The sequence below is a fragment of the Typopeltis vanoorti genome, chromosome 22 (genome assembly GCF_054136105.1).
Source record: "Typopeltis vanoorti isolate ZY-2024b chromosome 22, IOZ_Tvanoo_1.0, whole genome shotgun sequence".
Taxonomy (NCBI): domain Eukaryota; kingdom Metazoa; phylum Arthropoda; class Arachnida; order Uropygi; family Thelyphonidae; genus Typopeltis; species Typopeltis vanoorti.
In genome coordinates this window covers 56,199,722-56,224,858 of record NC_143570.1, presented here as the reverse complement: position 1 = coordinate 56,224,858, position 25,137 = coordinate 56,199,722, and the positions used below count along the sequence as shown (strand labels likewise).

At 35.9% G+C, this 25,137-nt stretch overlaps 1 protein-coding gene across 1 annotated transcript in view; it reads left to right on the top strand.

Annotated features, from left to right (window-relative positions):
* Positions 1-25,137, top strand: part of Vps50 (vacuolar protein sorting 50) — a 664,618-nt gene that overhangs the window by 378,286 nt on the left and 261,195 nt on the right. The window contains exon 12 of the mRNA XM_090411754.1: positions 16,057-16,240. Within this exon, the coding sequence (XP_090267880.1) occupies positions 16,057-16,240 (184 nt within the window). The remainder of the gene's footprint in view (positions 1-16,056; positions 16,241-25,137) is intronic.

Sequence of the window (25,137 nt, the reverse complement as noted above, 5' to 3'; positions counted from 1 at the left end):
AATTGCTACTATAAATTCATATGGATTTTCTGATAACCATTTAAAAATCATCTCATTGGATTTTGTTCATTTTTGAACATGTACAGCTGCCACCCAACATCCTTTTACAGTACACCTTGAAATCAACAGATCAAGTTTCTTTTCCTCCTCCTTCATTCCTGCTACTGCTGTACTGTAGAACAATCTTCCCTGTGACATATTTTCCTAGTGTAATGTTAGGAAACAAATCAGGTGTTGCAATCAAACGTCTACAAAAATTTCCCAACATTGTGATTTGGCATTGCGTAGCTCATCGTTTACAATTAGCATTAGACGATTCGATAAAAAACATTAAGGAAATAAATCAATTTGAAATATTTATGGATAAATTATATACCTTTTATCATTAATCACCAAAAATCAACGAAAATTAAATACAATTGTAAAAGACCTAGGTAACGAAATTTTTAACATTGGCCGTATGTTTGGACCACGATGAGCAGTTTGCAGTTTACGAACGGCTCTTGGTTTGTGGAGAAATTGCCCTATTTATTCGATGCTTTATGCAAGCATTTTGCATCGAATAAATATAAGGGCTTTTTAAACCGAATTCTCAATTTGGAATTTTTAAAAGATCTAGCATTAATGGTTGATATCCTACAGGAATTATCATATCTGTCAGAAGCTCTACAAAGTCGCAATATAAGTATTATAAGGGTTTTTTTTTTTTTCCTCAATGATGCGAGCTCTTTGTTAAAATTTCCATAGCTCACCACTGGTTATAGTCATGAATACATCCCAAGCACAGATAAAATTGGGTGGTTGGGGAAAGCAATGGTGAACTACCATGTAAAAATCTCATCAGGAATACTTTGTTGGCAATCCTTACAAAAGTCACCTATAGTCGGAAACGACTGAAAGGGAAAATCAGTCAGTCAGTCTGCATGTGAACAGTTCTTGTGATTTTGTCTAGTAGATGATATGACTGTTGAAGGATCATTATAATATGGATATCTCCATGGAGTCAGAAGACTCATCAAGGGAGACCCACATTAACCTTTATACAAACAATACTAGCTGTCATGCCTCTGCTTAAACTCATTCACTCAGGGCACTCGCTACTAATTTTTGCGGTCCATTCCCTTCGTTCACCACTCTCCAGTCGAAAAATCTAGTCTCCACACAGACTTACTAACCATGCCCTTACACAACTTCCAGGGGTGATCGCTAGTTTTCATTCACTGTTTTATCACGTATTGATATACGGGGAACTCCATACGAATATTATAGAATCTCTTTATCATGTGCCCTATTTTATGCCTACTAACTAATGTTTACAACCTCACACATTCAACCTATCAAATACTGTTCTCTCATTTGAAGGGAGGTCCTGAGAGCACCCTCAAACTGCTTGACTTAATACAGAGGAGAGCAATTAGACTGATAAATGACCCATCTCCTACCAACTTGCTTCCCTCACTTTCACATAGATGTTTGGTCTCTGCAATTTGTATATTATATAAATATTTCCATGGAAAATGTTCATCTGAAACAGCATCAATAAGTACTAAGCCCCAAGTCTGTACTAAGCATTTTTGAACACGTACAGCTGCCGCCCAATATCCTTTTGCAGTACACCTTGAAACCAACAGATCAAGTTTCTTTTCCTCCTCCTTCATTCCTGCTACTGCTGTACTGTAGAACAATCCTCCCTGTGACATATTTTCCAAGGAATATAATATCCAGGCTTTTAAATCAAATATAAACAAGCTTCTCATTTCCCAACCCACTTGCCATATATGGTACTATAGGTTGATCAGCCAACCTCTCATGTATGAGCACAACATAATTAAAAAAAAAATTAAAGCATTCCATAGATCTGTCAACAGTCACTACCATCTGAATCTTCTCTACTACCTACTGATCCCCAAGAAATCCAAGTCGCCAAATCTGTGCACAGTGGTCAATGTGGCTGATTCATAGTGTTATAAAGAAGGATAATAAACTTTTTCTTTACTTGTTAGTGTGTTTTTCATTATCCATGTAGTCCTTTGAGTTATTTTGTCAACTTTTGCAGTTTGCTCATTGAACATCAACTCTCTATCCACCATCACCTCCCAAATCCCTACCTCATCAATTTACAACAATCCATTAGCATCGGTGTGGTACATAGTATAATCTATCTTCATATAATCTTCATTTTCTCTTCAAGGATTAGGCATTTGCCTGTTCTGGCATCACTAGTCTTTCCATCTTGGAGCTGGTCTACCTCCCTTTCACTTCCCTTGGGTCTATATTTATCCATGTCTTTTGGTAGCCAGTATCTTTCCACCCTGCACAGATGCTCTTTCCATTTCTCTCTGTATTTCCTTGATCTTTTCATCCACATTGTAAAAATCTAGCTCTCTGCTGATATGGTCTAATTTTATGCATCCTTTAATTTGCTCTTAAAATCTAATTTCTGCAGTTTGTGTTTTACTTCTATCTTTCTTTTTAACAGTCCTTATTTTGGAATTATATAATAATGGGAATGGCCATTACTTTATAAAATTTGAACTGAGTTTCTCGTTTTGTTTTTAATTCAGTGTCCTTTTAATTGTTCTACAGATTTTCTGAAATTTCTTTATTTTTTCATCTCTATCTTTTAGATTCGTTATTATGCAGCCTAAATAATTAAACTGTGTCACCTGTTCTATTATTTTAATTTCTATGACTATTTTTGGTCTAACATGATCCTGATCTTGCCATGACTTTTGTTTTCTTTTGTAACATTTTAAAGTTATATTAGCTTATTTTGTATAACTTATAAACTGATTTTTGAAGTTCATCTTCATTGTCTTGTGATATAATCTGATCATCTGCATATAGCATTGTATTGATAACAGATCTTCTGATTAATTGAATACCTTCTTTTATTAGGTGTTTTACTGTATTTTAATAATTTGGTTAATATATATATATATATATATATATGAACGTAGTTCAAGCCTAAAGGTAGTGCAACACCAGGGAAACTCGTTGTAAAAGTGGGTAAAGCTCTATTCTTAGTATTTCCCATAATGTAAAACACATCTCAGTGAGAGATGTATAATGTTATACATTATGGGTGTGGGGGGGGGGGGTCACTACCCAGACCGGTTTCAACCTTTTTTGAGGTCTCCTCAGTGAGTAGCTAGACCCTGAAATACCAAGGTTTTTAGTAATACATAGCCTTATCAACTTTACCTATACAAGTTGCTACAAGGTGCTTTTACTTTGAATAAGAAACTCTGGATGAGATAAAAATGTGAAAAGTTTTTTACCTTGGGGATAATATATATTAAGGATACCAAGTAATTTTATAAACTTAGTTTTTTTTTACTCCTTCTCCCAAGTAAGCAAAACAGTTAAGTTTGCGCCTGAGCGTAGTTCAAGTCTAAAGGTAGTGCAACACCAAATACTAAGAATAGTGATCAGAGCTTTACCCACCTTTACAACGAGTTGCCCTGGTGTTGCACTACCTTTAGACTTGAACTACGTTCTCAAATATATATATATTTGAGTTCATATTCAATTTCTGTTTCATCTGTTAATAAAGATCTGGCTCGATATGCTAGGGTTGAAATAATACCAAACTTTTGTGGAGGGTAGTGATGGGAAGAAGCATGAAGGTATCTCACAATAAAGGTTATAGATGTTCAATGTGCCCAATTATATATATATATATATACACATATATACGGTGATTCAAAATGATGGACCCAATTCAATTTCGTACGGCTATATTTCCTGAACTATACATCATATGTGAATGATCTACATAACATTCGAAAGAGGAGGTCCTTAAGTTTGAAATACTACCACTAGAGTGCTTGCCTAGTGCACAGCCATGCAGCAGCGTCAGTTGTGAGCAAAACGGATCCTATGCAGCATAAAATTTTTTGCATTCGTCAGCTTATTAAAACCGAGTCAGCGACCTCCAACAAGGAAGAACATTTGTCATTGGAATTATCAATTTGAGCAAACAGATTTTCTGTGTAAGGGAAAAAGCTCAGACAGATTGTGTGTATTGGAGGAGAACGTGAGACGAATTCATCTACCATCTTGATGTTATCCCTGCGGCCGGAGGGGGCACATTGAACATCTATAAACTTTATTGTGAGTATAATCAAATATACTTTACATCATATTTGTCACTAGTTCTATGTTTGATATATAGACTAACAAAATTGAGTCCATCTTTTTGAATCACCCTGTATATATATATATATATTGAATAGAGTTGGGATAAACTACATCCCTGTCTTACACCTTAATTAATTTGAATGTCTTATGTTATTACCTACTTGTAACTTTACTTTTATGTCATTATATAAGCATTTGTGTAGCTTGCACTAAATGTAATGGATAGCCTTGATTTTTCATTATATTCCACTGTTTTTCCCTGTGTATTTTATCAAAAGCTTTCTCATAATATATAAAAATCAAATGGGTCTCCAAATGAAATTTTCGTCTTTTTTTTTTTTTTTTCAATAATTTGTTTTAAAACATAAATATGTTTTGTAATGATATTCCATGTCTGAAACCATTTTGTTCTTCTGAGAGTAGATTGTTTGCAATATTTCTGTCTTTCATTCAAAAATTTACTGTATATTTTGTAACCTGTATTTAATAAACTTATTCCTTTGTAATTTCCACAGTTATCTCTATCTTTGTCTCCTTCCTTAAATATAGATATAACCTTAGCGTTTGACCCATCTGATAGAGCCTGACATTTTTTCAACTGTTATTTATTAATTTTAAGAATTTTTGATGTAAATATTCTCCATCATATTTCCAAAGCTCTGTATTTATATTATTTGATCTGGTTGGTTTTCTATTCTTTGATATCACGACTCCCTTGGAAACTAGCTAGAGCTGAGACTTTGATTAAACAACTTCGTCAGAGGCACTGGCAATTCTCTTGCACATTTGCATAGCAAACGAGCTGACATATCATTCAATCTCACTGCTCTATTCACATTGATATTTGTCAGTATGCTAAGAACTTCCTGTTCATCTATCTCAATTCTGACACCGATCTCTCTCACATAAGCAACTGCAAATTCTCTGCCTGGTTGATACAACTTTGCAAAGTGATCACTTAGCAACTCCGCCATTTCTTTTACTTCTGTCACCTTCTGTTATTAGCATTGATTAAAATCATTCTTCATCTTACTTCCTACATAATGGAAAAACTCTTTTTGATTTACTTTGGCCTGCTTGGCTAATTTTCTGTATTAATCTGATTTGACCTTTCTTTACCATACTAGTCACCTTTCTTGCTTGCACTTTGTACTGCTTATAAGTATTGGGTGTTGGTCACCTTTTTCTTTACATTTCCTCCACAATTTCTTGTAGAGGAAATATGTCTACTTAACCCCCCCCACACACACACTTAGTTTATTCTCTTAATCATGGGGATTTAATTGGATACTACTGCTCTCAAACAATCCCTCACCACTTTTCATGCACTACTGATATCCTTTCCTTGTAGCTTCTCAAGCTATGTCACTGCTCCATGATGCCTCCTAAGTCTGTCATACTTACCAGCTTTATAGTTCAGCATAAACCTTTCTTGACAGAGAAATCCACATGTTTAGCAACTACCCAGAACGAAATGCTTGGACATTATCCTCAGTTGGAGGCAGAGTGTCCACCTTGGTTATGGATACATTTTCTGATGTCATTCCAGATCCAGTACCCTCAAACCCTGCTTTCCTCCGTGGCATGCTGTTTCAGGTCACATTATCGTTAGCAACTGGCTAAATTCCATTTCCATTTTGCCATGCCCCCTTTCCTCCCTCCAATCTGTCACCCCATAGTGGAAGTCCCTTACAGTAATTCCTCAGCCTGCACTCATTTGTGCTTATTGATAAATGCATAGCATCCACATCTTTCTGTAAATCTCCCTGGTTTATATCAGTAACCAACAATATATTTTGCCCTATTAGCCTCTGTATCACACCAGATAAGCTTAAATGAACAATCTACCCTAGACCTAAAATTCTCCATAACTTCTAATTTTGTTGGTTGCAGTTCTTCAGCTATCTTCATCAATATACTCCTTCTCCTGTTTCAGTCCCTCTATTCTATATGATAATATAGTATCCTTTACATACCATCCCTTTAATTATGTCATTTTTATAATTTTTGGCCAAATTGAGCCAACCAATTCCAAAAATTCCTCTATATTTCTCATCATCATCATCATCAGCAAATTCCTGCCATGTACCCTCAAAGGGTGTACAGGATATGACAGTACTACATGAAAAATTTACATCATTACTAACTTTCTATCTACAATTTTCCTCCAAATCAGTCTATTACTTGTCAAGACTCCAACATTATCAGATCTTATATTTCTATCGTCTAAGGCACTTTGTACCATATCAATCCACCTATATCTTGGTCTTCCTCTGGGTCGTTTTCCTGCCAACCTGGCAGAGAACACTTGTTTTGCTAATCTTTCCTCTCCCATTCTATTTAAGTGACCATACCACCTGAGATTAGCTCTGCTAACGCATTCCTGGATGCTGACAATGTCAAGTTCTTTCCTAATATCCTCATTTTTAATATGATATTGCCATTGATGCCATCTGTTCACGCCTCTAATCTTTCTCGGGACTCTCATATCTGCGGTCTCTAGTCTTTGGTCAAGTGTTTTACTTTTGACCCAGCTCTCAGATCCATAAGTTAAAACTGGTTTGAACACTGTCTTGTATACAGCTAATTTAGTGTTCCAACTAATTTCTCTCTTATTCCATATGAATTTATTCAATTGACTTCCCACCATACCAGCTTTGCTGATTCTGTTGTCTATTTCTATATTTAATTTACCATCTTTGGTAAAAATCATGCCTAAGTAGCTGAAATGTTTTACTTGTTCCACAGGTTCTCCATTCACAACACAGTTGACATTTTCAATGGTTCTGCCTATTTTCATTGTCTTTGTCTTTTTATTGCTGACCTTCATACCATATCTAATACAACAGCTATTCAATTTAGTCAGAGAATCTTGCAGACTTGTAGCGGATTTATTTAGAAGTATAACATCATCCGCATAAAGCAAAGAGCTGACATTAACATCTCCAATTTTGACATCAGGTTTAATACTACTTTCCTTCATAATGTGATCTATATAGATAATGAATTACAGAGGGGATAATGTACATCCTTGTCTCACACCAGATTTAACATTAAACCATCTTCCTGTACTTCCTTCAATTCTAACTGCTGACTTACAACTCAAATAAAGACTTTTTATTTCTAATACTAGCATTCATGTGCATGCATTTCACCATACTTAGTTTCACAGTTGTCCTTGCATAATATCATTATCAGCCCATTCAGATATCAATTCAGTATTGCATAACCATTTCTGCACACATACTTATTGTTCCACATGATTGCAGCCCCTCTAATACTGTTGGTTTTCCCAGATTTGCACTTCCAATCTCAATTAGCAATCATGGGCCCCTCTTTTTAATTCAGTCCTGTCATAGCAAGGCAGTAGACTCACAATCTTTACTTTCTCACTCTTCTTTTTAGCTTCTGTCAGCAAACACTTTCTCCCATTACATATGCTCACCTTTCAGACCATTCATATTAACCATAACAATCTCTCATTTCTTGCCTTTACAAACTAATGGGGTGACTAACATTCTCAACCTTTAGCACCTGGGAAGCATACTTTCACCACTTTTTCGTTAAGTACACCTCTTATGCTTGAATCTTCATACAGTACCTTCTCCTTGTTCCCAGTTTCCTGCACTTTCATATTTCTCCCATTTACTTTTTTCTTTCATTCTCCCTTCTGATATACCACATCAGAATTGTTTTTCCAGTCATTCTAACTCACATTTTGTCCTATGCACTTACTCCATGTAAGTGCACACACACTATTTCACTCCTTACTGTCACCTCATCATCCACATACCCTTCAGCCACTTCTTGCCTGTTCTCATTCATATTTTTCACTCTATCATTCACTCTTTCTGCATTCTCCACAACATTTTCACTATCTTGCCTTATATCATTAATATTAATTACTTCACTTTCTTACTTCTTTACATTTTATGCAGATTTTTAGTAATTTGTCATGGAGAAATTTTATAAGAAACTTTCTTATAGAGTTTCTTAAAGAGGTGAAAGTTGTACTTCGTGTGGAAAACAGTATCGGGGATATTGTTCCAAAGAATAGAGGTGGATGGAATCAAGTAAGATGATGAAGTTTGTTTGGCGTGTTTGGATTTGGACGATGCATGGGGCAGTGGCCAGTGACTGCTCTAGTTCTTACTTGGTTAGAAGAAAGTAGAGGAATGGCAATGACCAATGCATATGAAAGTACCTAAAAGAGACACAGTGCAGAAACAGAGCACCAATGGTAAAGTGATTGAATGGAGTTTGCAAAGGAATGGTCACCTATTAAGCAGATTGCCCTCTTCTGTATATCATCAAGAATTCTTGTGAAGGTTTTGGGTGCACTACCCTGAATGTGTGAATAATATTTCAAGGTTGAGCTATTGCAACTACATAAAAATTTACAATTGAAAGTGATTAAATAAGACAGTAAGGAATGTGATATTGATGAAACAATGATGCATGAGAAACTAAATACCTTGTTTTTTTTGTTGTTTTTTTTAAATCAGGAATGACCCCTGTTGAAGTATTGTGCAATATATTGCAGCAGTAATTTCTGAATGCTCCTATAGCTTTCAGGATGTAGTTAATTTTGCTAGTATTGGTCATCATCAGTGGACAAAGTAAATTCTCAAAATTAAAATTTATTAAAAATTACTGAAGGTCTTTAGTGTCATCACAAGAAAATTACTTACATAGAAATCAAGCTATATTTGAGCAAGTAAGTATTGAAATTTATAAAGAATTTTGGTTCCTTGAAAGCAAAACATACCAAATTATAATATCCCAGTGTCCTTAGTTCAAAATTATGATTAAAAATTTAGATTTTCTGTTCTTTTTTTTGTTCAATAATTTGATTTGTGTAAGTTATACAGAATGTTATTTTTGAAAATTTTTATTATTAAGAAATAAATGATACAGTAAAAAAAATTTTTACTTCAGGAAGAGATGCCTTTTTATAATTTGCATGACAGGTGCTGTATGGGCTAATGGTGGCCCTGCTACTGTCTCTTTTAAGAGATTATTATTATTATTATTATTTGAGACCTCCAGGAAGTCAAGGACTCATCGAGGGAGGCTGTAAATTACCTAACCCAGCTATCATACCTACCCTTGAATTCATTCACACTAGATGCACTCACTACCCATAAGGGCAAAATATTCCACTCGCTCACTGCTCTCTGGGAGAAAAACCTAGCTCTTACCCCTTTCTTGACTGCAAATAAATTTAATTTCCATGGATGCCCCCGTGTTCTCTCCCCACCCTCCATATAACAAAAAATTTCATCAGTTGAAATGCTATAACATCCATTCAAAAGTTTATATCGTCTATCATATCACTCCTCTTTCTCCTGTTAACCAGAGTCTGTAATCCACATACTTGAAATCTGTCCTCATAATCTGAATCCCATAATCCGGATATAATCTTTGTAACTCTTCTTTGGACCCTTTCCACAGCTTCTTTATACCCTTTGAGCCCAGGAGACCAAATCTGTGCACAGTAATCCAAGTGGGTCTTATCAAAGCCTTATAAAGAGGCGAAATTACTTCCTTATCCTTACATGTCAAGGTTCGCTTCAACATAGCAATTATCCTCTGAGTTGTATTTGCAACTTTTGCTATGTGACCTTTGAACTTTAAATTCTTATCCACCAATACACCAAGATCCCTTGCCTCTTACTAATATTAAACTCACAGATACATACACATGTTGAAAGTTATTACACTTCGTTATACTATAAATTAAAGATGCCAAGAAATTATATTCTTGGTTTAATTCTTTATTCATGGGTAAACAAACATAGTTTGCATGTGAAGTAACTTCACGACTGGACAACTCGTTTATAGAAGCTGATGACTTTACATCACTTCCCTTAGTATCCCATAATGCAATGCACATATCCTTACAGAAGGGCCTCCACATCCTGAAGTGGACCCCCAGGCCAAGATTTTTGGCAGGTCCCCTACCTGTCGCTCAGGTTAAGGACAACACATTGCTCTACAGGGTTTAGGATCAATTAGTTTAAATGATAACACAAAAGCTTAGGCAAATCATTTTCGATGAACAAAATTGCTTGGGGATTAAGTCATTCTTGGCTATATCTAAAATTCTCATTATGAACATCTCCAATCTTCGTGTTGAACTGCTAAAGCTCTGCATGATAAAAATAACGTTACATCTACAATCCATTGCAGAAGTGCTCCACTTATTTGTTTCATATTGAATTTGTAGTTGTAAGTCTTTATCGATTCCATGTCCTTTCAATGACTGCAAAAGGGATTTCCAAGCCAGATATTGTTTTCTGTGTTCGGCACTATTTTCGTGAAGAGGCAACATACCATACAACTTTTTCCAATGCTTATTTCTAGGTGAAAATCCTTCTTGGGCTAAACGGCTTAAGTTTTTGTTATTAGAGTCGGAAAAAATACGACATGGTAGACAATAAAGATGTTCTTTCGATATACCCCATGTTAACCATTCTCTTGGAAAATGTTCTCTTGTTCTTTCATCTTTCGTTTTCATATAGAACAAAAAATCTTGAAATTTCATACCATTAAGATCTCTTGGCAATTCCTTATAAATCTTTTGGAATTCTTGAAAGCTGATAGTTCGTACTATCTCTTGCCACATGTTGTTTGAAATTACTCTGAGCCAAATACTAGGATCATCATATTTTATATCAGATTTTTCAACAGGGCCTGCAAACTGAAGCATCAACTGTATCATATTCTTCAATATTCACTCCTCCTGCAGGTTTTTCACTTGTGGCATTTTCTTCCATTGCAAGAGGTTCACATGTAACAGTCGCTTGACTTTCGAATGCTTTATGAGTTTCGATTTGACACTGATGATATTCTGTTTGGATTTCAATGTCACAAACATCACCACCTTCACTATGATCACTACTGGGAACTATGTCCTTTTCATTTACGAAAGTGAGGTGAGAGTGGCAGAAGGAAATAAATTGAGAGAACGAATGAAACAAGAAATGGCGTGATGCAGAAATTGAAAGTGAAAAAATCGAAAGAATGGATGATAGCCAAAGTTCGACGCGTGTTGGACTGAAAGTACAGACACAAAGAAAGATGAACGAGCGTGAAAATGAGAAGAATGATAGCGAAAGTTGGACGCATGTTGGACCGAAAGTACGGAAACAAAGAAGGATGAATGAGTGTGAAAGTGAGAAGAGGGGGTCGAGAGTTCGAAAGTTAGAAAGATTGAATGATAGAGGGAGGAATGTGTCGCGAGATTCGGAAGCTGAATTGAATTGGATGAGGCAAGAAATGAAATGGATGCGGAATGAAATTAAGAAAATTCGGGTAAAAACTATTAAAATAAATAATGATGGCATGAAAGAGTTAACGAAAGATGAGCGAGTGGCATTGTATGGCGACTCCATTATTAAAGGTGTGCTGGAGGATAGAATGCACAAGGTATTTTTTTCCAGGCACTAAATAGGTACGAATGATTTGAGAGAGGACAAAGAGTGTGTCAGAATGGATATCAGGAGGCTGCTTAGAAGGATCAAAGAGAATAGTGTTACAGGAAGGGTAGTTAGCGTGTTGCCTAGGTATGACTGTGGTGAAAAGAGGTGGAGAGCAAGGATTATGAATGATATGCTGGCTGAAATGTGTGAGGAGATGGGAGTACAGTTTGTTAATGTGTGGAATGAGTTTCAGGGATGAAGTGGGCTGTATGGAAGTGATGGACTGCATTTGAGTGGTTATGGTGTGAGTTGCTTGGAGAGACTGCTGCTGGAAGGTAGAGAAGTGAATAGAGAGAATGAATCAGATTGAGAGGGGAGTGATGTGGAAGAGCAGGAGAGTGTAAGACAGGAGAAATTGAAGAAGTGGAAATGAATGGGGAAGTGAGTGGTATGAGTATAGAAAACGAGAGAATGGGTGTGCAAGAGGAGCAGGGAAATGGGGAGGCTCAGGGTGGACAGGGGTACACAGCATGAGAAAGGTGGATGCTCCAAGAGGAGGTGAGAGCATGTGTAGGCAGGAAAGAAATGGGATGACCAGGGATCAAGAGGAAACAGTTGGAATTGAACAGGGTTTTAAAATGAAGAAGCAGAAAGGGAAATGGCCCCAGTCAAGCATGGAGAGATTACATCGAGTGAGTGGTATCAATGGAACTAGCTGTAGATCCAAAAATGAGCTGTTGTGTTTGTATACAAATGCTAGAAGTATTAATAAACAAGGCAGATGAAATGGTTGCACTAATTGCGTCTGTTCACCCAAAGATTGTCGGAATAAGTAAGACATGGTTGGAAGAGGATGACATCCTGACAGGAATAGGGATGGAAGGGTATGATGTGTTTCGTGAGGACAGAAGGGGTAAAAAGGGGGGGGGAGTGCTATTGATGATAGAGAAAGAGTTATGTCCATATAAAGTACAGATGCAAGAGGGAAATAGTGCCAGTGGTTTTGAGGCAGTATGGTGTGAGATAGAGGTGAATGGAATCAAATATTTGGTGGGATGTTGTTATCGACCAGGTAATGTAGATGGTGGTGATAATGAAATGTACAATCAAATTAGCCAAGTAAATAAGAAAAGGGTGATCATTATGGGTGATTTTAATTATGGCAATATAGACTGGAATGATGAGATAGCAACTGGAACTAAAGAAAATGAATTTCTTGAGTTTTTGAGGGATAACTACCTCAGACAGTATGTAACAGAGGGCACACGAGGATTGAGGATCTTGGATTTGGTCATCTCATCAGAGGATATAATTATAAATGAGGTATCAAATCATCCACCAATTGGTGAGAGTGACCATGAGGTGATTATCTGGGTGGTTGCCAGCAGTGCGAGGACCTCTGTGAGAAAAGGGTTTATGTGGAACTACAAGGGGGGGGGGGGTGATTATGAAGAGCTCAGGAGACAGCTTGCAGGTGTAGCATGGAATGAGGAGTTAGCTGGAAAAGAGATCAATGCAGCTTGGGGGATTTTCAAAAACTGTTTAGAAAAAGGGCATTGTGGAGGCAGCATAAGAGAAGTGGAAATAACCAATTTCATGAGGTCTACAAAGACAGGCAAGGAGGATGACTTGGTTGGTGAGAGTAGCTAAAGAGAGGTATGAACAGCAGTTAGCTAATGAAGCCAAAAAAGAATCCTAAGGAGTTCTTTCAATATGTAGCCAGCAAAAGAAAGAATAATTATGAAAGGATGACATTGATTGGAGAAAATGGTATAAAGACAGCTGATGCAGAATGTGTGGTGGAGATACTTAATGAGCAGTTCATAAAGATATTTCAATCTTGTGAATGTGACTTCATGGAGGGATTGAGAGCAGTTGATGATGAGGAGGAGAGATTGACTGTAGGTGAGCAAGAGGTGTATGGGGAGTTGAGTAAACTAGATGTTAATAAGGCTGTGGGACTTGGTAATATATCACCACGTATTCTGAAAGAATGTGCAAGGGAGTTGACACCTGCCTTGACATATTTTTTTAATATGAGTCTTGCACTCGGTCAAGTTCCTAAAGAGTGGAAGGAGGGCACGATTGTGCCACTTCATAAAGGAGGTGGTCGAACTCAAGCATCAAACTATAGGCCTATCAATGTGTCAGATGTTGTGGTTAAGTTGTTGGAGAAGCTTGTGAGAACTAGGATCCAGAGTTGGGTTGATAACAATGGTATTATCTTTGATGGACAGCATGGATTTGCTAAAGGGAGGTTATGTAATAATCTACTTATTACAATAAAGTGACTGCTTCCTTGGACAGAGGATAAGGATACAGAGTAATATACTTAGATTTTGCAAAGGCTTTTGATAGAGTACCTCATGATAGGTTGATAGTCAAACTAGAGCAGATGGAGTTGGATTGGAGACTGGCTATCTGATAGGTATCAACAAGTTGTGTATGGGGGAGCGATATCCAGGAAAAGGAAAGTCACTAGTGGAGTGCCTCAGGGGTCTGTTTTAGGTCCATTACTGTTTAACTTGTATATTAATGATATAGGTGAAGATTTGGATGGAGATATTCACTTGTTTGCAGATGATGCAAAGTTGGGACGAACCATGAAGTGTAGTGAAAATGTTGTGGCCTTACAGGAAGACTTGAATAGATTGAATGATTGGGCATGGAAATGGGGATGTGAGTTCAATGTTACTAAATGTAAGGTTTTAAAATTTGGAAAACAAAGATGGGATGCAGAATTTATGCTTGGTGAGAATATATATTGTTGGAGGTAGAGGAAATAAGAGATCTGGGGGTGATAGTGGATAAGGATCTGAAATTTAGGGGACACATCGCCAAAATTGTGAAGACAACACAAACGCTTTTGGGAATGATTCGGGGGACACTGACGTATAGAAGTAGGGAGATTCTTGTTCCGTTGTATAAGGCTTTGATTAGACCACACATGGACTGTTGTGCCCAGATTTGGTCACCGGGTTTTCAGAAGGATGAAGAGATGTTGGAAAGGGTCCAAAGGAGACTGACTAAGGTAGTTTCTGACCTCTGGAATGTCGAGTATGAGGAAAGATTGAGAAGATGTAATTTGCAGAGTCTGGTGGACAGGAGGAAGAGGGGAGATATGATAGAAACCTATAAGTTGGTAAGGGGTTGTTATAGGATCAATGCTGAAGAAGTTTTACAGAGAATAGTGCGAGATCAGGTGAGAACCAGAGGTCATCCCTGGAAACTGTATAAAGAGGGTGTGAGTAAGGGAGTGAGAGACAGGTTTTTTCATGCAGAGTTGTGAATGATTGGAATGCCTTGCCTGAGAATGTTGTCTGCAAAGAGTTTGAATGTGTTTAAAACACGGTATGATGAACTGTGTGTGTGATAAAAGGACCTCCCAGATGAATCTTTGACTTGTGAGGTCTTGGGGTAGTAATAATATCTCAAATTTGTATGATCTGGAAAGTTTGTTTCATACAAAAAAATCATAACTAAAAAAGCGTTATATTTTCTTTTATTTACTAACTAGCAAAATTTTAATTGAAATAAGACAAATTCTTTTCAAATAAAGAATTTTGTAGAAAATGTTCGTTTTCTTGAGATGAACTTATCCAACTAAAACTATCAAATAGAGCTTTCTCTTTCATGAATAAAATAAAATTCTCTCAGCATCTGTAGCATATGCACCGGTAGGGTAGTGGTAACATCGGGGTGCACTCTGTGGTTTCAATGCATTGGCATTGAAACAACGGCGTGCATAGAAAGCGAGATGGGTGAACGTAAACTAAAGTAAATCCTTTCAAATGGGAAGTTCAGAAACATAACCATAAGTCTGAAAAAATGGATAATGGGTTGGAAACGATTGCAAAATCTAGTAGTCCCTGTCAGCACATATTCATTCTTATTTTTCTTTAAGTTTCTTTTTGTCTTTTGTTAGTTTCACATAACTGCCAACCCAACAAGACGGGTCCCCTTACAGACATGTATAATGCTATGCAATATGGGAAGTGTCACTATCCAGACCAGTTTCGACCTTTATTGAGGCCTCATCAGTGGGAGCTAGACATTGGAGTTACATCATGTGCAAACTTTGTTTGCTTACACTTGGATAAAGGATTAAACCTAGAATATAATTTCTTGGCATCTTTAATTTATAGAAACATACATACGCATGATCTTCTTTCTACTTAAGTATGTGATCATTACTTCATTAAGCATTGGTGATCATGACTTGACCTAAGGTCACATTCATCCTTATAAAACTTTGATCAGGTAATCTTATGTCAGGTGAAGAAGGTAGTGTCTATAGGATTCACCTATTTGACACCAATTCTTTGGAATAATAGTACATCAGTCAGTAACATAGGTTAATTCAAAGCATTGTAGCTACTTCTATCAATTGCTTGTTATTAATGTGTGTTAATAAAGTAATCGCTGTGTTATTTTAGATAAATAATATTGAAATAAAAAGAGAAACTAGAGAATCAACTTATTTTTACAGGTGAGGTACCTGATATTGTAGTTGATGATGAATTTAATCGTCGTTACGTGCGACAAAAGTTGGAACATGGACTCACTAGGGTATGGCAAGATGTTCAACAGAAAGTTAAAGCTTATATTCTTGCTTCTGATTTATCTTCATTTAAATTTGATGAATTCATAAATGTGCTTGATCTGGTACGCAGGTAAGTCAAAATACAAAACATTTTAGTATAATGAAAAAGTGAATTTTTTCTGCTAAAATTACATGTGCTAGTTACTTTATATGCACTCTTCTGTGCATCATTTTGTTTGTTGTATTATAATCTTTGTTCAGTTATGCTTTCATATTAATAAGGGATTTTTCATTACATAGTAATGTAAATCAGTGTGTATTGATATTTACATTACTACATAACTTGTTGATTAAATGTTAGCAGTAAAAAACATTTGTAAGGAAATAATATTATCTTATTTCCTTACCTGTCCTTGCATTGAAAATGGTTTTAAGTGCATCCATGCAGTATGGCATAGATGCATTTTGAATAACGTCCAGAATTCCATTGGTAAAATACCATGCTCTCTCTCTTATAAGACCTCATCATGCTTATAATTAAACCTAAGCGCTGTTTCGGATGACATTTGTCTTGTACACAACAGCTCTTCCCCAAGAAACCATAGCTCCTACTAAGCTACTAGTGAAAATTGTACTGCTATGGAAATAATCCACTGATACACAATAAGAAGAAGATACATCCTTTTCAGCACACATATTCCACATCCTATTCTTGCATCAGTTTAAATTAGTATCTGACTGTAACATACTTGTATTATATAAATGTCAATTTATATACTCTGTGACTATCTTATGGGGTTTTCATTACATTTCCTTTTTTTTAGTGACATCAGTGATAGTTGCTCTGGGATTCTTTGGGCTGCAATTACAAGAATTAATTGATTACTATAATTTCCATCTCTGATAATACGACACTGAAAATTGCTTAAATCTAAATCATATTCCATTTCCCATAATTTTTTGCATATTGGAGACATGAAGTTGCTTGGAAAAAGTACCATGTTTTTGTCCATAGCCCACCCATGGTTACTAATTTTCTGTAGGTTTCCAACCTTTTTTAGCTGGGATTCTCATAAAACAATTAAAATTAGCATTTATTTCTATCATTATGCCATGTAGTTTATCACTAGTATTCACTGTTCTTTGGTACGTGTATATTTTTTGTGTATTTACCACGCCATAATGGAATGAGCATTCTGCATGAAAAGATGCTTTAATCGATGCTGTTCTTGAATTAGTTAACACAGTAGCACACTCAGGATTTAATCTTGCCAGGGGGGGGGGTAATTAGACGTTTTAAGAGTACATACTATGCATCGCATATGACCTATGACTGAGCATCTGCAATGATTGCTAATTCATAAGTAGTATAGAAATAGAAGACACGACACAACATAAATTTAAAAAAAAAAAAAAAAGAATTTTAATTAGGAAAAGATTTTTGGAAAATTTTCTAGTGTTTTTTTTTTTCCCTTATTCTTTGGGGGTGGAGGACCCCCCTCCCTCCCCCCACCGAGTGTGCCACTGAATTAACATAATTTTTCAGTAAATTGAATTAAGTTTAGTAAGTAATTTAAATACATTAATATAGTAATAGTTTAGTTTATAGTGAATTATATGAGTATTCATTAGAAGTAACATTGATTATGCATAAGCACTAAAATAGACTTAATACTCTTAATAGGTTAAAATGAATTCAAAATGATTTTAAAATTGATAAAACTCTAACTCTGATTAAAATTATTTTAATTATTAAAAAAAAAAAAGAAAAAAAACCTAAATAAAAACATATATTAAAGAAAATTTTTCTATATTACCTACAACTTACCTATTATCAAATGAAATCCTGAACAAAAAAAATGTAACACTAATATTACCACTCGTAGTTGATCAAATGACCAGAGACTGTAGCCATCGTGACGAATTTTTGTATTTATCAATAGTGCCATGATGTTGCAAGTTCTTGGAAATTCGCCGAAAAATAAGGCATTATTGTTTATTCAAATACCCAGTTCGGGAGTTCTCATAACGTGTTTGTGTTTTAATGGACACAGACATTGTTTAGTAAATAAAATCCCGTTCGTAAATTGAGTTTGTGTTTTGTGAATTTTCCTTTATGCATTTATTTTTGATAATAATAATAATATATGTAAGTGTTTATTATACAATTTCAAAATATTTATGAGAAAAAGTATATTCCACCATTCATCATCTATTCTTTCATAAAGAATTTTAATAACCGTCTCGCTAAATTTGAAAAATTTTAACAACCGGCTCACACGAGCCAGTGCGAACCGGTCCTAACACAGCACTGGTTATATGGTGTCACTGGGGCATTATCTCAAGCAGTATTTAGTCTTTATTTGAGTTGTAAGTCAGCAGTTAGAATTGAAGGAAGTACAGGAAGATGGTTTAATGTTAAATCTGGTGTGAGACAAGGATGTACATTATCCCCTCTGTTATTCATTATCTATATGGATCACATTAAGAAGGAAAGTGGTATTAAAAATGATATCAGAATTGGAGATGTTAATGTCAGCTCTTTGCTTTATGCGGACGATGTTATTCTTCTAAATAAATCTGCTACAAGTTTGCAAGATTCCCTGACTGAATTGAATAACTGTTGTAATAGATATGGTATGAAGGTCAGCAATGAAAAGATAAAGACAATGAAAATAGGTAGAATCGTTGAAAATCTCAACTACGTTGGAACAAGTAAAACATTTCAGCTACTTAGGCACGATTTTTAGTGAAGATGGATAATTAAATATGGAAATAGACAACAGAATCAACAAAGCTGGTATGGTAGGAAGTCACTTGAATAAATTCATTTGGAATAAGAGAGAAATTAGTCGGAACACTAATTTAGCTGTATACAAGACAGTGTTCAAACCAGTTTTAATTTATTGATCTGAGAGCTGGTCAGAAGTAAAACATTTGACTAAAGACTAGAGACCACAGATATGAGAGTCCTGAGAAAGATTAGAGGTGTGAACAGATGGCATCAATGGCAATATCATATTAAAAACTAGGATATTAGGAAAGAACTTGACATTGTCAGCATCCAGAAATGCGTTAGCTCTGCTAATGCATTCCTGGATGCGTGGTATGGTATTTAAGTGACCATACTCAGGTGGTATGGTCACTTAAACAGAATGGGCGAGGAAAGATTAGCAAAACAAGTGTTCTCTGCCAGGAAAATGACCCAGGGGAAGACCAAGATATAGGTGGATTGATACAGTACAAAGTGCCTTAGACGATAGAAATATAAGATCTTATAATGTTGGAGTCTTGACAAGTAACAGACTGATTTGGAGGAAAATTGTAGATAGGAAGTTAGTAATGATGTAAATATTTCATGTAGTACTGTCATATCCTGTACACCCCTTGAGGGTACATGTCAGGAATTTGATGATGATGAATAATATGCAATTACTGGTTTTATGCTTTAAAGTGTCAGTGGCACTGAATGTGTTAATCCCACCTCTCCACTTTTAATTGTTTTGAAATAATCATATTTTATATCATTATGCAAACATTTAAATATACTAATGACATATTTTCTTTGTCATTCCATCCCATGAGACTTCCTGAGTCCAATAACATGGCAGTGCTGTGTGTGTGTGTAGTCAAGTGAGCAGAGAGAAGAAAGGAATCTACTAATGTCTTTCTTGAACAGTTTTAGGTTGTACGTTTCGAGGAAAACTATATGGGTAAGACTTTTTCGAAAGACAGAGGTATGTGAAATGAAGAAAAATGATGAGAAGTTGGTTAAACCTCCCTACCAACCAAGGCAGATGAAATAGTGAAACCAAATTGCACTTATCCATGTTATTCAACGGATGTGTTACAGAATCTTCTCCAGATTTACTCATACTCCCCCCCCCCACACACACACACAACCGGCCATATCTAGTGCATCGTCTGCGATTCCTGAGTGGCTGTATTGGTAAAACCGGATGTAGTCTTTGTGTTTGGATATCCTGATATTAGCTTTCCTGCCGGTTTGGCCATAGTAGGATAGTTTACACAACTTCAAGGGACCTGGTATACTCCAGGTAGGAGGTATACGTTGTCATTTCCTGAAAAATTTAAAGTCATGGCATCTCTGGAAAAGCAGTTGGAGGGAGTCAGTGTTGTCGAAGGGTCATCTGTTAACCTTTTAAGTAGTAATGCAGTATATATATGTCACCATGCTTCTATCCCAAAAATAGTTTCAACATATATACATTCAATTTTTAACTGTGATTAAGCTGTGGACATACATCAGGGTTAAGCAAATAGCTCTCTTCTCAATACAATCTAGCATTTTGAGGGAGGTTTTTCATACATCACTTCAGATGAGAGAACATATTCTAAGGTTAGGCAGATTTGATATTTAAAATGTTAGGAGCTGAGCAGAAAAGAAGTAATGTTTATGACAAAAATGAATGGCAGACTTTTTTTGTGGTTGGAGAGACTATGGATGTGATATGTTAATGCTAGGATAGGTTAGATGCAGGTCAGCCCAAGGAGAAGACTGATCTTGGTTGGTAGACTGGAGCAAAGCATTGCCTTCCTTCCTGGAAATAAGATAGCATTGCATTTTAGTAACATTGAAATTCACAAAATTAACTTCCTACAACTTGAAATTGATAAGAAGATTAGCATTTGAGACGAATTATGGAAGATAAAGCTTGAATCATTTTAGGACTACAAGTTTGTCATCAGCAAAGCTGTGAATAGGATTGATGCATAAGAGAAAGAGCATAGATGAATGCACAGTGCTTGGAATACTTCAGCATTGATGGAAAAACCAGATAATAGATAACTACCCATCAGCATACAGTGAACAGCCAGAGAGAAAGGTGGTAATTCACTCACAAAGGGTAGGAGAGAAGAGAACACTAAATGGTAAGAAGACCTCGATGCAAAACTCAATCATATGCCTCGGAAATATCAAAAGTATTTGGAAAACCACATGAGGTTTTCCAAATCTTTTCATGGCCTGTATCGAAAAAGTAGTTAGTGAAGAGATCTACTGTAGAGCAAGAATGGTGGAATCCATATTAGTGATTACTAATTAGCCATTAAGTCTTTAAGTAGTGAAAAACATGACTTCCATCACTTTTGAAGTATTGAGCTGAGGAAATGAGATGTTAGTTTGATAGCTGACTTTTATCTCCCTTTTTATGAACAGGTTGGATAAAAAATACTTTTTATTGAATTAAGTTTAGTAAGTAATTTAAATACATTAATATCGTAATAGTTTAGCTTATAGTGAATTATATAAGTATTCATTAGAAGTAACATTGATTATACATAAATACTAAAATAGACTTAATACTCTTAGTAGGTTAAAATGAGTTCTAAATGATTTTAAAATTGATACAAAATCAATGTTCTATTACAAAATAGTTACTTCACTTATCCCGATTATATTGACGAACACTGACTGACTGCTTAACATGTTCACTGCCACTCATTTATGGGAGAATGACCTTGTCAAAGTGCCTACATATCAATAGGATTTGTATCACTTATAAAAACACGTGAGTCTTACAAGGTGTTGGTTGATTGAATAGTTGATGCCAGATAATCAGGACAGTTTCTTTCAAAATTAAATGTGCTTCATCCCAGGATCGAATAATTAAAAAAAAAAAAAAAAAAAAAAAAAAAAGGCAGGAATTATTAAGACCTTATTTCATCATGCTCATTCTTTATGTTCTTCTGACAAACTTTTATGGAAAGAATTGTAACATATATTTAATCCACCTTTTTCATTAAATGGTTTTAAGGATTCTTTCATCAAAAAAGAATTTAACAGTTATAGTATCTCTACCTCTGAGGACACAACTAAAGGACAAGAGTCCTTCGGTTGTGTCCTCATAAAATGTCTTCATCAAGAAACATGTGAAACTTTACCCCATTGTCATAACTTAAACAGATCCAGTGGTCTACATCTGTCTGCTTTATGGGAGATAGTACTTTTTAAATCTGCTAATATTTTCTAACTTTGTTTGTTTGTGTGTGTGTGCATGCATGAATTAGTTAGGAAATTCTTAACTGTTTTAGTTATCTTACATTGACTATTAAGGTAGCTCATTTTAGAATTATCTGGTATTGTTTGATTACCATTCTATAATCCTGTACTGAAGATGGCTATGACACTAAGGCAAAAATTCTATAACAAATAAGATAATGTGAATTTTTCTTCATTTTTATAGTTATTATTATTTAAGTATTGCTTTGGCACATTTATTGGAAACCAAGGCTTGAAGGGTAAACAATTTTGAGAGAAATAGGAAATAAAGGCATTCATCCCAACAAGAATAATTTCACTTATTAGATCAGAGCAAGTTCTTGAATCAGGAGAGTAGAAGCAGTAATCAATCCATGAAAAAGAGGCAAAGAAATCCCAAAAGTCATCCCACTTGGCACCGTAGGCTGATATTGGCCTGTGCAGATAGTAAAAAAGAAACATGCACAAGGTTATTTAGTCAGAGTTGCCAAGAGGAGGATTAATATCATCAATGTGTTAGGAGGGATCACTAGTTAAGTAAAGGTCCATGCTGTTGATAAAATTGTGAGGAACAGTGAAAATCTGGTGGGTATGTTAACTATTTGCATTCAATCATTATTGATAGCATACAGTTCAGCTTCTATTCTAGCTCGGTATGCCTGTGAAGTTAGAGAACAGGAATTAGTCTGAATTGTGGGCATTGAAATCGTCAAGTAAGATTATCTCACTGTTCTAGTGATTAGACTGGATGAAATCAACTTTCAGAGGTAGATAATTAAAAAGGTCTATATGATCATCAGAACTCGGAGAATAGTAAAAAGCAGCAGATGAAAGCTACAAAATGAAGAAAGGAAATCTTGAGGCAAAGTAGATCATGTAAAAGAGATTTCAGATAAATCAGTCGCATCAATTTATTTGATATATATGTAACACACACATTTATATGTACATATATATATATATATATATATATATATATATATATATATATATATATACACACACAATCACTCACTTAGACTATTGTGCATAGGTCTGGTCTCCTGGATTCCGTTGTGATTCTGATATGTTGAAGAGATTACAAAGGAGAGTGTTAAAAATTATATCAAGAGATCGTGGAATACTGAGTATGAAGACAAATTGAGAATTTGTAGACTGCAGACAGGAGAAAGAGGGGAGATATGATTGAGACTTACAAACTTCTGAAAGGGTCGTACAGGATTTCAGCTGATGAAATTTTTCAATTTATGGAGGGTGTGAAAAGGACAAGAGGGCATCCTTGGAAGCTGAGAATGAAAGGTGCTAAGAAGGGGGATGAGGACTAGATTTTTCTCTCATAGCATGGTGCATGATTGGAATGGATTGCCATTGGATGTTCTGAGTGCAAGCAGTGTGAATGAATTCAAGAATAAGTATGATAGCTGGTGTGTGTGTAGTATGTGGCCTCCCTCGATGAGTCTCTGACTCCCTCGAGGTCTCTCTTAATAATAATAATATATATATATATATGAGGACTAGATTTTTCTGTCATAGGGTGGTGCATGATTGCAGTGGATTGCCATTGGATGTTCAGAGTGCAAGCAGTGTGAATGAATTCAAGAATAAGTATGATAGCTGGTGTGTGTAGTATGTGACCTCCCTCGATGAGTCTCTGACTCCCTGGAGGTCTCTCTTAATAATATATATATATATATATATATATATATATATATGAGGACTAGATTTTTCTCTCATAGGGTGGTGCATGATTGGAATGGATTGCCATTGGATGTTCTGAGTGCAAGCAGTGTGAATGAATTCAAGAATAAGTATGATAGCTGGTGTGTGTGTAGTATGTGGCCTCCCTCGATGACTCTCTGACTCCCTCGAGGTCCCTCTTAATAATAATAATATATATATATATATTTCTCTTTTTTAAAAGTGTCTGTAAATTGTCGATTTAAAAGTGTCTGTATATTGTATTCCATTAGAAATACATCAGAGGGAAGACTGTTCCACAGTACAGCAGTAGCAGGGATGAAGAAAGAGAAAAAGAAACTTGTTCTGTGGGTTTCAAGGTATACAGAGATGGATTATTTATCAGTCTAATTGCTCTCCTCTGTATTGAGTCAAACATTTTGAGGGAGCTTTTAGGAGCCCCACTCCAAATGTGAAAACAGTATTAGATATCTGGGCAGATTTGTGATTTGTATAAGGTTAACAGCTTTTCGAGGTGAAGTAACATCTGAGTGAAAGAGAAAACCTAGTTTTTTGTAAGCTGAGGATGCAGTGGTCATGATGTGCTTATGCCAGGAGAGGGCTGATGTCAAGGTAATTCCGAGAAGAGAAATTTCATCTTGTCTGGGAATTTGAGTGGTATCAAAAATAATACTGAGGGAAAAATGAGTTTTTTTTGTGGGAAATAAGACAGAATTGGGTTTTACTAGCGTTGAAGTTGACGAGGTTATCTGAGCCCCATTGGAGGATGGCTTGGAGGTTGGAATTAAGGGCAGTGATGGTTGATGTTCTGTGGGGTTGAAGTGAGTTGTATAGGGTAAGGTTTATCAAATGAAAGGGAAGAGTGCAATGTGCTGTCATCTGCAAAACTGTGTATTGGGTTGGAGGACAACTGAAGTAGGTCAGTGATGTACAGAAGGAAGAGGGTCGGTGAGAGAACTGAACCTAGTGGAACCCCAGCATTAGTTGGATGGTGGGCAGATAGCAAGCCATCTACCATCACACATAGTGTGCATCCAGATAGAAAGCCAGCAATCCATCTACAGAAGTCCTGAGACAGTCCAAATGATAGAAGTTTGGTTAGCAAGCCTTTGTGCCAGACCCAGTCAAAGGCTTGAGAGATATCAAGTGCAACTATAATAAATTTAGTTTAATCCTTTATCCAAGTGCTAGCAAACAATCTTTGCACCTGAAGTATCTTCAGGACTGAGGCAACTAGTGGTAAAGGTGGACTAAGCTCTCATCACTTGTCTTAGTATCTCCCATAATGCAAAGCACATCTCCTTGCAGACATGTATAATGCTATGCAT